At 40.9% G+C, this 15,661-nt stretch overlaps 1 protein-coding gene across 2 annotated transcripts; it reads right to left on the bottom strand.

Moving 5' to 3' along the window:
- Positions 1-72: 72 nt before the first annotated feature.
- LOC133139847 (protein lifeguard 1-like) lies at positions 73-11,338 on the bottom strand. 2 transcript variants are annotated; one of them, XM_061259295.1, is made up of 7 exons: positions 11,282-11,338; positions 7,789-8,206; positions 5,398-5,516; positions 4,807-5,007; positions 4,471-4,599; positions 3,899-4,042; positions 73-1,869 (listed from the first exon to the last, which is right to left on the bottom strand). In XM_061259295.1, exons 2-7 carry the CDS (start codon positions 8,162-8,164, stop codon positions 1,720-1,722), a joined length of 1,119 nt encoding a protein of 372 aa, XP_061115279.1. In that variant the 5' UTR covers positions 8,165-8,206; positions 11,282-11,338; the 3' UTR covers positions 73-1,719. The 2 variants fall into 2 exon arrangements, with proteins under 2 accessions (XP_061115279.1, XP_061115270.1); XM_061259286.1 differs by lacking the exon at positions 11,282-11,338 and adding an exon at positions 10,909-11,118.
- Positions 11,339-15,661: the final 4,323 nt, after the last annotated feature.

Here is a 15,661-nt window from a genome sequence, read left to right as displayed (position 1 = left end):
CAAACAGATGAACGATTCCAGAAATGAACAGGAAAATCTAAATGCATTTTCATGCAAAAACACCACTCACCCTTTATACCCCCCAAATCTTTAATCAAATGCAAACAGCAATGTAGAAGACAGGGTTCAGTACAGTTCCGATGTACAGGTTTTTTTAGTGCCAACAGGCCATACTCGATCTATACACCACAAGAACACACTGAAAAACTAAAATCAGATCACTGAACGCTGGCCAGCAAGAAAATTACCTTATTGCCTTACATTATTTAAATTTCCAACATGTTTGTAAAAAACACAGCACCCCAACACATTCACTCAGACACACCAGGCTTCTAGTTAATGTTTAATTCCAGGAACCTTACGTCTATTACTAAGTGGTGAACAGGCGCTTGAGAATATAGGGTAGTTTTGAAGGGTAATTGACACATCAACAAAGACACCTGCATTTCACATGAATACATGCAAAGCCAGAGCTACTGTATTCATGCAATTCTGCTCATACCTACCAAGGCATCACACACACATCTGCTTGAGTATCCATCCAAGCTCTAAACAGCCTTGGAAAGAAAAACTTTAAAATCAATAATAAATAATGTTATTCCAGAGCAACCAAATGTTCTTCTACAGCAACTTAAATAACTTCAGTTGACTTATAATATATTCACATTGATATTAATTTTCTTCATTTTAAGTACGCAGTGCTGGTCAGTGAAATCGTAAATTACAACATATGGCTGAAAGCCTCAACAAGTTCTGTACAAAAACAAAAGGTTCACAACAAAGGTTTCACATTTCATTTGAAAAATACTGTATATTTCCAGGAGAAAAAACACAAATTGAAGATTAAACACTTTGCATTCTTCATCTCAAGCCGTTTCCTTTGCTAAGTGTTTAAAAAAAAATCTTAACTCCTGTTGGCAAATGAGAGCAAAATTCACACGCATTATACTCTTGTGAAGAGAAGTCATAAGCACTGTAATGTGATATTCCATAAATAGGCAATAGCATATAATTCACTGCGTTTTTCTCCATGCAGGAGGGTTTTCCTATGAAAGTGTGTCACTCACTTAGACATGCCTATAGGTTACAGAAGACGGAGCACCACATAGACCATATTTACAGTGCAGCTACAGCTAAAGCAGTGGGGGTTATCGAGACTCCTGTATGTTATAATGAATTCTAGCCACATTAGCAGTGTTAGATATACAGACAGGGATAGTGTGATTGAAAGTACAAGGATGCATAGGAGAGATCAGTTCTCTTTTTAACTTGTATCAATGCCCCTCACATCCTTCAAAAGCAATACATTTTGCATTCTCTGCCATGCAAGCACTCAAATAAGAAAGGGCGGGACAGGGCATGTAAATAAGAACTCAAGGTTGTTGAAAAACTAAAGCATTCGAGAATGTGTCTTACGTTTTGAATGCATTCAAGCTACTTTGAATGCTTTCCACAAAAAAAGAAGCTAAACTGATCAGTAACCCAATGTAAATAAGAACACCACAAAATAAGAGCAGCTCAATTGGTCTAGTAGGTCGGGGGACATAAATCAATGCTAAACTAATCTCACTGTTACAGGCCTGCAGGCACAATCCAAAATTCTCTCCAAAAGATTGTCAAACTGGAGATGTGAATGTCGTAACTAAAGTGAACGAAGGAGTAAGAACATCATTACACAAAGAGTCGATCCTCTCTCCTCCTTTCCTCCAGGGGGCGCTCTCATTCGCGGGAACGGCCCACGATGGCCAGGATGTACATGAAGATGTTGATGATGTCAGTGTAGAGGTTGAGGGCGGCGAACACGTACTCCTCAGGGCTCAGGGACAGCTTCTTATTGCCCAGGAGCAGCTGGGTGTCCACAGCCAAAAACTACGAACACAACACATACAGGCAACTTATTCATTACATTACATTACATTACATTATTGGCATTTGGCAGACGCTCTTATCCAGAGCGACGTACAGTTGATTAGACTAAGCAGGAGACAATCCTCCCCTGGAGCAATGCAGGGTTAAGGGCCTTGCTCAAGGGCCCAACGGCTGTGCGGATCATATTGTGGCTACACCGGGATTAGAACCACCGACCTTGCGTGTCCCAGTCATTTACCTTAACCACTACGCTACAAGCCGCCCCCAACTTATTCAGGATCATATTGTGGCTACACCGGGATTAGAACCACCGACCTTATTCAGGATCATATTGTGGCTACACCGGGATTAGAACCACGACCTTGCGTGTCCCAGTCATTTACCTTAACCACTACGCTACAAGCCGCCCCCAACTTATTCAGGAGCTTAATCAAGTCCCTTTTCATACCTCATACCCCAGAGGTTCCCAACCCTGCTCCTGAAGATCTACTGTGCTGTAGGTGCTCACTACAACTTTTAAAAAGTGCACCTCATTCAAAAGCTAGAGATCCAGTTTGAGCTGCTAATTAGTAGAATCACGTGCACCAAAGTAGGGTTGGAATTAACCCCTTATGGGCGGATGGGACCTGGACGTTACATCTCCCTTAACAGACGGATGCGACACCAACGTTGTATTTAATCACCATTTTTCAAGACACATGACTGTTGAAATGCATTGTGATTCCTAGGCCTATCTATGAGTTTTCTATAAGGTGTCTTAGTCCCTAATGGGTTAAACCCACAAGACAGTAGATCTGAAGGAACAGAGTTGGGGAACCGCCGTCATACTCATACCCTCTGCCCCCAATCTGGAATGCCACATAGCCACTGTAAGCCAGTCGCTTCACTGCAATGTGATGTTCAACTCAACCACACAATTTGCAGGCACAGAATCAACCACAGATATACAGCATGATAGAGAAGTGAGAGACCTATAATACGACCTTCAGCCTCAATCCCTCCCTCCCTAGTAGAGTAATGGCCAGCAATGTGTTACTCCACATCGTTGCTGCTCTGTTTCAACAACGATAAACTTTTTTGCCCTTCTGCTACTTCATTATCACCACAGTCCGCCAGTGCTTGGATCTCATTTTGAACATTTCATTCTAGTATTTCCCCCCCCTGTCCTGATAGTCCACGTTTTCATGCTCCTCTCAAAGCTCACTCAGACCTCCCCTCCTCAGGACACACTTGCAGTCTAATACTGTCATCATCTCCTTCACCTCCCGCACCCCTGCTCCGAACTGCTTAATCACATGAATTTCATCTCAATTTACACTTCCACCTCGCAGTATTTCTGTCCAATATTGTGTCATTAACAGCTTTCTGGAATTTACAAAGACAGATGGTAAGACTGGTATTTTAAGTCACTGTTAGAAGCACAGCTCAAACCTGAATGCTGCCTCTGGCACTTTATGAGGAGATTATGGCAAATGGTCAGCTCAACTTTAAGTGTCATTATTAATAAAATCATGTGGTTATATTCCTTTTCAGTCTGACGCAGAATGACCTCTGTTAACATTATTTTCGTTATTAGCTGAAAACTAACTGCACATTTGAGGGTCTTGTGACAGGCAGGATTTTAATTGTGTATTGAGCATCTGCCATAAGAGTTGAAATGGATTTATTTACTTTAACCAGAACCTAAAATATTAAGGAAATCCAATCTATCACCTGCAGCATGTAAACCCTCAGTGATCAAGATCATCTCATCTTCCTGGAACATACCATGGCAACCCCCACTCAAACCCAAAGAACCTCAAAGTATTCCTCAACAATCAAAGATCTAGACTTTGCACCCAATAATCAATTTGCTGACTGGTGCGCTTAGTGTCTGCCAAATCGGAAATCATCCATCCAGCATCCATACAAACGCCAAAGTGAAGAAACAGTAAACCTGGAAAAGATACCCATGGGCTCTGCTTTCATTGCCAGTAAATGCCTCTAGGCCTTGCGTTTTCATTAGAGAGTGATGGACAGGGGGACTCACGCAGGTGAAGAGCAGTGCTCCTAGTGAGGCGTAGACGATGTGCAGGATCTTGTTGCGGATGAAGATGCAGAGGATGGCAAAGACGATGAGGACGATCAGGCAGACAAAGAGCACGCCCTGGCAGGATGTGAAGTCATACTTGCTCTGCAGGAAGAGGAATACAACAGCAAAAGAAGATAAGGGTATTTATTTATATCAGTACACGATAAGATGGGTTTGCATGGCTGCTATGAAAGCTACCAAAGCCCGCCAGTACTCTGGAGTGCAGTGTCAACATGGTTCTAAAACACAGTTTTTAACATTGTTATAAACATGCAGAAAAGCTAAAAGAGAAGTCTTGTGCACAAATGTGTTACTCAATCCATGAGCTCAATCCATGTTACTGACTGCAGAGGTTTCGCAGAGATCCTTTCAATGCATTCCAGTTATAAAATCCTTTTTTCTTTTTAATGCAGTTCTTATTAGTGCGAGTGCTTCTGGAGAAATGATATCGATGCGATGCCAAAATGGCTATTTGGAAGTGAAACTGTGAGACTGAGGATGTGTGGAGGAGAGAGAGGAAGGCCGCAGACCTGCAGGGAGAACAGCACCACTGTGAAACACACCACCGCGGTGATGCCCACAGCCATGATGACCGCATCAGTGTCGTAAAAGCTGGCAATCATCCCCACCATGTAGGACAGACTGAGAGTCAGGATCGACTGTGAAACACAACAGCACAGCAATATTATCATCCGTAAACACTGCTGCCATCCAGTTGCACCAAGTTTCTATTTCCATTTAGGAGCAGCTTGTAGCCTAGTGGCTAAGGTACATGACTGGGGGGGAAAAAATGAAATAAACAAAAATAGGTACTTTTCTTGTACACATTTCTTGTAATATGCTATGTGGAAAATTTGAGGTCTTACCAATGCCACAAGGTTCCAGGGATGCTTACGCCGGAATTCTCCACAGCAGCTGAGCACAATGAGAGACACAAAGAAGATCGCATAGGACACGTAGTAGGTCCAGGGGTTGATGCGCACAAACGTCTTCGCATCATCCACAAAGGTGAAGACTGCCACAAAGCTGAAGGTCACCATCAGCTGCACTGTCAGGACCATGAACACCTGGCAGAGGCCAAACAGACAGAGTCAAAATTTCAACACATTGGGCTCATTCCAATCGCTTATTTCTCTCCACTTATTTCCTTCCCTTGCTCCTGACCCGGAAATAGATTTTTAAGGACATTCCTACTCCTTCTTGGAGCTAGAATTAGAAGTTAGGAACTCTCAATCTTTCCCTGTCTTAATAGCTTTTTCTTAATACTTTTCTTAGCCTCTCCTGGTGGGTGAAGCTAGAAGTAAATAATAAAGCAAGAGAAAGAAAAAAAGAGGGAAAAAAAATAAGTAATTGGAATGAGCCCATTCCTTTTTTTTCCTCATTCTCTGTCCTTTATTATTTCTCATCACTGTTTCTCCCACCCTCCGATCCCTGCCCCTCTGGTCCTCCCCCGCTACCTTGCGAATGAAGGCCCGTCGAATGGTCTTGTCCTCCTCCCAGCCTGAGGTGGCGAACTCATCGTTGTCATAGTAAGATGGAGGCACGTCACTGTGGTAGCCAGGACTACCTGTAGGTGCTTGGAAAGCAACAGACAGAATGGTTTGTCTTTAGACAGCTCTGCTGAATGAACTCACACTAACATGACAGACCTAAAATGTAACCGTCTTCCCAGTTTTGCAGGCTTTTCATAAATGGCTAATTTGAGTTGACAGCTGCCATTTTAAACACAACACACTCAGAACTGACATACAGCTTGTGCTCAGACCTCTGCAGAGGCAGAGACTGGCTGTGGTCCAGTTCCCGCTCAATTATTCAGAAGCATGAAAACTGAAGAAAGTGCTGAGAAAGTGCAGTGGCTCCTCTCCTTTCACACAGCCCAACAGTGCACACTCAGCAGACAGCACTGACAGAAATGTGAAGAGTGAGACTAATCAACATAATGGCCTGCTCTAAAGGAATGAACATTGATCATCACCTTTTACTTAGATTAAAGAGTTGAATAAGATCACCCCAAAACAATGTGATTTTTTTACTGCAAAATACTGAGTTAAAGCAAAATGGAAAAAAGTAGATTCAGAGATTTTTTTTTGCCTGCTCGTGTGAAATGTGTGGATGTTTCCCATCTCCTGGACATAAATGTGTGGATGTTTTCCATCTCCTGGACATGAATGTGTGGATGTTTTCTATCTTCAGGACATAAATATGTGGATGTTTCCCATCTCCTGGACATAAATGTGTGGATGTTTTCCATCTCCTGGACATGAATGTGTGGATGTTTTCCATCTTCAGGACATAAATATGTGGATGTTTTTCATCTCCTGGACATGAATGTGTGGATGTTTTCCATCTTCAGGACATAAATATGTGGATGTTTTTCATCTCCTGGACATAAAAGTGTGGATGTTTTCCATCTCCTGGACATGAATGTGTGGATGTTTTCCATCTTCAGGACATAAATATATGGATGTTTTTCATCTCCTGGACATAAATATGTGGATGTTTTTCATCTCCTGGACATAAAAGTGTGGATGTTTTTCATCTCCTGGACATAAAAGTGTGGATGTTTTCCATCTCCTGGACATAAATGTGTGGATGTTTCCCATCTCCTGGACATAAAAGTGTGGATGTTTCCCATCTCCTGGACATAAATGTGTGGATGTTTCCCATCTCCTGGACATAAATGTGTGGATGTTTCCCCATCTCCTGGACATAAATGTGTGGATGTTTCCCATCTCCTGGACATAAATGTGTGGATGTTTCCCCATCTCCTGGACATAAATGTGCGGATGTTTTCTTGTTCTGGTTGCTCGGCAGAGTTCTCCCATGGCATTTCCATGGCCCAGACGCCAGGCAGTGGTTGCCACACTCTTGCTCATGGGCTTGTCTGCACATGCTTCTAACACTCTCAAGCATTCGCATCAACCGCACGTCTGCTGTGTATAGCTACATCAATCAAATAGGAGAGTATCCAGGAAAGAAATCCCTAAGATAAGCTTTCGAAATCAGTGCTTTCGAAATTTAGCTATTGATAAGTAGCAGATAGCTAGCTATCTGAGAACAAGGATTTCATAGCAAAAATAATAAAGAAAAATAAAATGCATAGCATAAGTGTTATAAAGTGTATAGTCAATATACACATCATACAAATACCAGGATAACTATAACTAGAAATATATAGCTGTCCACATTCAAGGACATATAGGCTACTGCCATATTTTTGATTTCTAATATAAATAGTTTTGGTTTAATTTAACAAGAGGCACTTAACAGTACGGGTCATATTTTTTGTTCTGTGGTATAAATAAGCAGTGAAGGTTTTTGGTCGATTTAATGTTTTCTGATTTGGCTGTGGTAGCCAATAAAATTACAAATTTTCCAGGACAAAACAAAATGTGTAAAAAATTTGGGCTGCTGTGTGGCGCTCATCTGGTTATGACACCAATATGGCAATGCACAATTGGCAATCATGACGTGCAGGGTATGGGAGGGTTCATTCAGATGGGGTTCATCACCATCTAGTTACCCCTGCTGGCACCCATAGACTGCATGCTAAAGCTGCATGTGAAAGGTCTTCCTCTGACTCCACTCTAAGAGAGTTTAGCTGCAGTCTTCGGTATGAAAAGAGCCAGCTGTTGACGTGTTGCAGAGGAGAACCGTGGGGTTCACAGTTGCAGCTCTAACTGAAGCTCCTGACCCGTATCTGCATAATTTCATGCATTGCATTGCTACCACACAATTAGCTGATTTGACAATTGCATGAATAAGTGCTCAGTGAATGTATATTGAGATGTGCCTGGGTGTTTTTTTGGGGGGAAAAAAGTTTTGCTTGTGAAATCGCAAAGAATTACCATTGGGGTCACTGTAGCCAGGATTGGGCGGTCCCTGGTTGTAGGGGTCCTGGTTGTAGGGTCCCTGGTTGTAGGGCCCTTGGTTGTAGGGCCCTTGGTTGTAGGGGCCCTGTGGGAAGGGCATCTGTGGGAATGGCATTTGGGGGAAAGGGGCTTGTCCAAAGGCGGGGGCGCCCTGTGTGAAGCCAGGCTGCCCAAAGGCAGTGGGAGCAGGGAACGGCATTCCCCCGGGAGCTGTTTCTCCAAACGCGGGCGGGGCCTGAGTGTAGTTGGGAGGGGGAATCATGAATCCAGCGGGGTTCGGCTGGCCGAACATAGGGTTATGCAGAGGGTTGGTCTCCCCGGTGATGGGGAAGCCACTTTTGTCCTGGGACATGGCTGGGGTGGCTGGATGTGCCAGCAAGATCTTGAAGACTCACTGCAGGAAACAGACAAAATAAGTGGCAGGACCTCTGAAACTGACCATTTCAAGATATTATCCAAGATTTAACTATGCAAACACTTTTACTAGATTTGATAACCATCAAAAATACAACTATAGTACAATGACAGATAACTCATCCTGCTGAAAACAAAGTACCACTGGGTGCAACCGTCTTCTGAACATTACCACACACCAATTGTCAAAAAGGATGGCACAAAGGAGAATAATGTTCTATTTATAATATTTTACATAAATCATTGGCAGACGGTGACAAGTCAGAAAGCAGGGTAGGTTAAGCCATACTCATTATAGGCGACCTGACTGATAAGATTGCCGCCTGTAACAAAAAGGTAAGTTATCATGCCATAACATAAAAACTGTTTGCCTAGATTGTTTTTTAAATCTAAAAAGCCAGCCCGCATTTCATGCCACAACCACAAGAGTCTCATTCTCTAAGAAAAAAGCTTCTGTTTAAGCTTGGTAGCCTGTATTTGTACAATTTCTTTACAAATAATATGCCAAAAGCACAGGATTTCTGAGGAAAAAAGATGTTGTACTTGAACAGAAGTGGCTGGAATGCGCAGGTAATTATTATCTGTGCTGGCTGTGCAATGGTTTTATTCCACACAAGAGAAATATGGTCGACTGGTGGTGGTGCTAGATTTTCATAGATCATCTTTTGCTGCAAAAAATCTAAACTTAATTTGCTCTGCTCCAGAGAAAAAATGTCCTTCAGAAGATCATTCAGAAGATTTAGAAGAAAAACAATTCTCCTCTTTGAGTAATGTTTGAATTTCAAATCTAAATCCACCAGCCTCACTGTGCATGGGTGCAAGATTAGCCTAACTTGAATCCTCCAGACATGTCTTGTCCCACTAGTTTTAAACGTCATTATTTACCTAAAAATTGGTAATTTTATATTTTTATTTATATATTTGAAAGCATCTCCTGTGAATGTCAACACCCTTTTGTCTTGTTATTTAGCGTTCCCCATAACGATGGATGACAGATGGATTTTCATTTTTATAGTGAAACCGAAAGCAATTGGAAGACCGAATACAGTCAGCAACGACTGAGATTAATTTACAATAGTAGCATCATGCATATTCATTATGAAATGTACTTAAAATAGCGAATTGTGGGTGTAAATGCAAATAATTACGACATTTGTTTTGATCCGGATCTGTATTAATAGACTAGAATGCACACTTCCTACTCTTTTGAGCATACATTATTGTTGATTGTACATACATTTTATACAATCTTTTCCAGCTTTTTGTCAATACCTGTATTTAGCAGCAATAGAGAATACTCTTCACTGTACATTTGCTGTTAATATATACCGGGTGTTAACACTGTACAGCATTTATAAATTAACTATAGTGTTTAAGTAGCTCCACAACAAAATGCATGCAGACTCGCTGCTAGTCCACGACTTTGCAAATGGATGTTCAATTCCTTATAAAGGTAAAACGTTTTACGAAACCATAGGCACAGATTTTCAGCGCCTGCTGTGGCGCCACCATGTGGCATATCAGTAGGCTTTTACAGTGCTTGGCATGCTCACTAGCGGCAGTTTCATTGAAGGGAATAGGGGATCTGCTTTGGTAATATCAAATTCAGACCGTATAGCAACAAGGGTCCAAACGTAGGAGGGAGGGAGAAAAATCCATCTATTAGCTAACGTTACTAAAGTTTTGTAGCCAAGTTAGCCATCATTTGCTGTATACAATGTGCTTGGATCCATTATTTACTAAATTATTTACATCGATGTTACGTTAATAATCATGGTTCCCAGGAAGATTTAACTTTCTACTGGTAGCTAACGGTAGTTACGAAACGTTTACCAGTCAATCATTTACCATCGTTAACATACGTACTAACTTAACTACTCGGTCTAACATAAACTCAGTACAAAATCTAACGTTAGCCTGCTAGCTTTTCGTTACAAACAATAACATGCAGTCACTCGCTAACATCAACCATCACTCAGCATCCCTTTTCGGCACACTGATGTAGAAAAATCCCTGCATCAGCTGCTAGCTTATGTTATCCACCTAGCGTTGACGTTAGCCAACTATGCGAAGTACGATTAGCTAGCTAACTACAACGACTACAGTTAAGCTTATACGACTCTAGATCATTCGAGAAACTCGGTGGTAAACCATTAACTTAGCTATTATTATTAGGCTAAGTTACTATTATTATTTTCAAGTAGCTTGCGGTAGCGACAAATAACTTATTATAGCTATAGTTAGCTTAATGATCAACTTAACTTAATGATCTAATAGCCAACTAGCGTGCCATTACCTGTCAAAGTTATGTTAACGTTACGTTAGCTAATGCTACACATCCGGCTTGTAAGCGTAGCGAAGTGGCGCATTTCGTGAACTAGCAGTAACGCTTGCCAGCTAGCTAACTACGTCGCATGTGGCATGTGCTACGATGGCTGCATTGGGTAGCTAACAGTGTGGCACGTAGCGCTGGCTTATTTATTTTTTTACAATAGATGTGCTTCTCATTAAGCTAGCTAGCTAAATAATTGTCATATTTGGTCAACTAAACTATGGTTAACTGAGCATATAAAATCACAGCGAGCTTAGATGCCAGCTACAGAAATGTGCTAGAAGCTAGCTAACGCTAGCTACCGTTAGCTACCGTTAGCTTGATATTTAAAAGTTGAAGGAATAACTGACCTTGTTATCAGATGATGCTAGTCCTTTTGTTGCTAGCTTCACAAATGTAACTTTAGCTGACCAGAACTATTAATGTAGCACTCTTTAACAGTTAGCGATGATAAATATTGTTATTTTCTCGTTGTTTCGCTAAGCTGCACCGCTTTCTGTCAGCATAAACCACCCAAAAGCCAAAACTCAGCTATCTGAATTATGGGACGTCTTGCGTCATCGCACGCTGTTGTCACCAGACTACCGAGCTGCACTGTTTTTTCAAAGCTTTCCTGTTAAGAAGTACGCAGTATTCTCTTTATTTTCCATTATGTGACATTCTCTAAGCGTAGGCTGAGCTAAATGATGTTGGTACTATTAATATGTTTAAAATCAACTATACCCGAGTACTCCCACCGGTCACGTCGTTTGGTCGGGTGCTGGTATCTTACTTAAATGGAACTACATTTTCTGATACAACGTCGTTACACGGGCAAAGTAGCACTCTACTCTCATGCTACAGTAGAGAATTATCTTGTTTAAATACAAAAAGCTGATAAACACGACGCAGGTATCTTAGAGAATTGTCAATAATAATTCTAGAAAAACTGTATTTTTGTATGCCTTTCAAAACTTCCCTTAGCTAGTCAAACATAGGTAACTTTAAGAAATAATATCTTGCAACTCAGTGAGCAACATATAATGCACATCTCCGCCAATGTAAATATATGAGCTATTTAAAGCTGAGATACAAAATTTATGTCAGCCTCTCACCTTTAACTTCCCTTATTTGGATTTGCACTATTATCCCTTTTTATACATAGCTACCTTATGTTTAGGATAAGAAGTAGGACAATTTCCAAGAAAACATAACATATATCCCATAACATTCTCCCTGTCCCAACGAGAAAAATTGTGTCCTACCACTGTGGACTGCCACAAACTAGCACTGTCTACCTACACTCAATGTCTTCCTGCTCTTTTTGAAAACTGTTCCACTTGAGGTTAAACCGCTTGAGCTCTTGACTCCTTGTCAATGTCCCACTGCCCAAAATCACTGTTGCTTTTGAGTAAAATTAGATTGTGCTGTGTACCCCAACATTATAATAATATCCATTGCAATTTGGTGTCGTATTTAGTCCTAATTCTTTACTTGTCCCATTTGCCACATGTACTGGAAATGATGGCTGTACAAAGGTTTTTTTGTGAATTGTAGTTTATCCAACCATTCTCTGTATGTGCTAATAACATTGATATGCACTACTTTATATGTCGCTTTGGATAAAAGCATCTGCTAAATAGCATGTAATGTAATATCTATCTGTAGTGTGAATTAATAAAATTCTAGCTAACTATATTTTGTTTAGATAATAGAGAGCAACTTTTACATGCAGTATAATCCAACAACAACATGGTTTGTATCTATGTCACATTTCTGGGCAAGAAATCCTGCAAAAGCGGTCTCTGTGAGCAACCTTCTGGAATGATCAAATAATAATTTTGTGAAACAGGGAGACATCTGTTGGCTGAAAGAGAAACTACCATCTTTTGATGTTCAGACTGGTTCTCGTTCCACATTTGTTTGTGCAAGCATACATACTTCATACCAGAAAATGTATTTTGAAACTTGCTGTCATTTATTAAATCTATTTGCTGGACAATTCAATTTCAGTTTCAAGTTATATACTTGTTTGCCTTACAAGGGAGCCTTTTATCAATGTCAAGTTGTGCTTAATGATGAGTGGTAATTAAGTATATTGTATTGTCATCATAACATTATGTTTTAGCATTCTATAACTGACCTCCAAATGATGGATAAGAATAATTTGTAAAAATGTACAAATACACATCTTAAGGACAAACCAATATAGCACGTAGACAGTGTTCTCCTAAGTTATCTTCCAGTACAGTACAGTAACTAATTATCAGTGGAAGATAGTATCAACTGTGTTGTGCTAAATCTTGTGTACTTTTGTTGTTCTAAATCTTGGCAAAATACTGATTACTGTAAACTACACCCAATGTAGTAATTCTAGTGTATTTAGACAAAAACATTTAATAATTACTTCAAAAAAAGATTGAACAGTAAATTAATGATATCGCCATATGTTTAGGTACTTGGCATCTTTAGCCAGACGTAGCATACAGTGCATGCAATATAAATTAGACACTTGGAACATCACTCTCTGGAATAGTTTAACTACATACATTTATGTAGTTGATACATACTCTCTTAACAGGTGCTGCACTTGACAATGTAATGAAAGTGTACTCTGTGGGACTCACTTACGACTGGGTTGAAAGTAGCTGTAGTTGAATGCAAATTTTCAGAAGAGTAGAATCAACAGTATGTACACATGTGTAGAAGGGCATTCACAAACAGATTCAGTTGGTGTTAGGTGTATCTCCTTTGACAGAGGTACCTTGGAAATTGTTCCAGTTCAGTCATACTGTGTTGTTGAAATTGCTGTGGAACTGCTGAATGTTTTTATGTTTTTGCAATGTTAGATTAATTTAATTTCAGTTGTTGAAACTGTGAAAATTTAATTTGTGTTGTCAACATTATTCATGGTCACATGACAGGATTTAGTTATTGCCTTTCAGAGAATCTCAGTCTCCTTGTCTCATTGCCACCACCATGTGGCAGCAGTATGTACATCTTGGGTTGAGGAAGCCCTGAATTAGGTGAACACAGCAGGGGAAAAACCATCAAGTGATGTTGGTGTGGATGTTGGTGTAGATTAGACAGTGTGGTGTTGGTGTGGATGTTGGTGTGGATTAGACAGTGTGGTGTTGATGTGGATGTTGGTGTGGATTAGACAGTGTGGTGTTGGTGTGGATGTTGGTGTGGATTAGACAGTGTGGTGTTGATGTGGATGTTGGTGTGGATTAGACAGTGTGGTGTTGGTGTGGATGTTGGTGTGGGTTAGACAGTGTGGTATTAGTGTGGATGTTGGTGTGGGTTAGACAGTGTGGTGTTGATGTGGATGTTGGTGTGGATTAGACAGTGTGGTGTTGGTGTGGATGTTGGTGTGGGTTAGACAGTGTGGTATTAGTGTGGATGTTGGTGTGGGTTAGACAGTGTGGTGTGGATGTTGGTGTAGATTAGACAGTGTGGTGTTGATGTGGATGTTGGTGTGGATTAGACAGTGTGGTGTTGGTGTGGATGTTGGTGTGGGTTAGACAGTGTGGTATTAGTGTGGATGTTGGTGTGGGTTAGACAGTGTGGTGTTGGTGTGGATGTTGGTGTAGATTAGACAGTGTGGAGCTGGTGTGGTGTTGATGTGGATGTTGGTGTGGATTAGACAGTGTGGTGTTGGTGTGGATGTTGGTGTAGGTTAGACAGTGTGGTGTTGGTGTGGATGTTGGAGTAGATTAGACAGTGTGGAGCTGGTGTGCTGTTGATGTGGATGTTGGTGTGGATTAGACAGTGCAGTGAACGCATACAAAGGGCAGCTTGATGAGTGGGCAGAGGTGACAGAGTGTGCCATATGCTGCAATTTCAGGCCCTTCACTGAAATACTGACACGGCTTCTGTCACCTGTTGATGGCTGACCTCTAACCTCTAACCTCAGAAACTTTATTGTTCTCCATTCATTCTTGCTCTGTTATTATTCTTTTTTCCTCCTCCTCTCTTCTTTTTTCTCCTTTTCTTTGTCTCTTCCTTCCCATTAATAGTATTTGTCTCAAATATGCCCTTTTAATATCTATTGGAACATTTTAAACCCATGACAGTTTACATGCCGAGTGATTATATTAGTGATAAAAGCTGAAACAGGTACGGAAGTTGCACACAGAGGAACTGTAGCAAACAATGGATTTTTTATCTTTGTCTTTGATCACAAACTAGCTTATTAAGGTAGCTTTTCATTATTGTTTATTGGTGCACATCTGTTTTTAGCTTGAAGAGCTAAAATAAGGGCACAAGTAATTTTATATACAAAGAATATAGGCTCAATTTGACAATTCCTCTAACCTGTATATAGATGGATATTCAGAGTTAGTGTATAAAAGTTGCCATCGGCATATAACACAATTTCATTGATAAGGGAATGTTTGGCAACATCTGTTTGAATCTGTTCTGTGATAAAAATGTTGAGTGTCCTTCATGATTCTCTTTCTCTATCTATTTCTCTCTCTTTCTTACTCTCTCTTTCACACATACACACACACACGCACACGCTCCCACACACACACACACGCACGCACGCCCACACACACAGACACACACACACACACACACACACACACACACGCCATCTGCTATGAAAAGCAGTACCAGCCCCACAACTGCACCACCTCACTAAAACCCTGGGCTTGACCCAGTCACCTGTCTTCAGTCGTCTGCTTCACCATGAGCTGTCTTTACTCAATAATGGAGGGCTGATGTAGGCCTCTGGACTTATGACCAAAGGGAATTACATAGTTAAGTGCACATACACTCAGTGACCAATTTATTAGGTAGACCTGTACACAAGCTTGTTAATGCAAATAATTAATCAGCCTATCATGTGGCAGCAACAAAATACATAAAAGCATGTAGTGGTGAAGAGCTGTTTTTCTAAATATCAGAATGGGGAATACAAGTGATCTAAGTGACTTTGACCCTGGAATGATTGCTGGTGCCAGAGAGAGTGGTTTGAGTATCAACTGCTGATCTCCTGGGACATGCACAACAGTCTCTAGAGTTTGCAGAGAATGGTGCAAAAAGCAAAAAACATCCAGTGAGCAGCAGTTCTGCGGGCAGAAATGCGTTGTTAAGGAGAGAGGTCAGAGGAGAAGG

This window comes from Conger conger, chromosome 1 (assembly GCF_963514075.1).
Source record: "Conger conger chromosome 1, fConCon1.1, whole genome shotgun sequence".
NCBI lineage: Eukaryota > Metazoa > Chordata > Actinopteri > Anguilliformes > Congridae > Conger > Conger conger.
This window is presented reverse-complemented; position numbering and strand designations above follow the sequence as displayed.

Coding starts and splice junctions, on each gene's coding strand:
- LOC133139847 (XM_061259295.1), bottom strand. CDS start 8,164: ATGTCCCAGGACAAAAGTGGCTTCCCCATCACCGGGGAGACCAACCCT. Junction 5,517..7,788: donor TGGCTACAGTGACCCCAATG/GTAATTCTTTGC, acceptor TTGCTTTCCAAG/CACCTACAGGTAGTCCTGGC. Junction 1,870..3,898: donor GAGCACTGCTCTTCACCTGC/GTGAGTCCCCCT, acceptor TTGTGTTCGTAG/TTTTTGGCTGTGGACACCCA.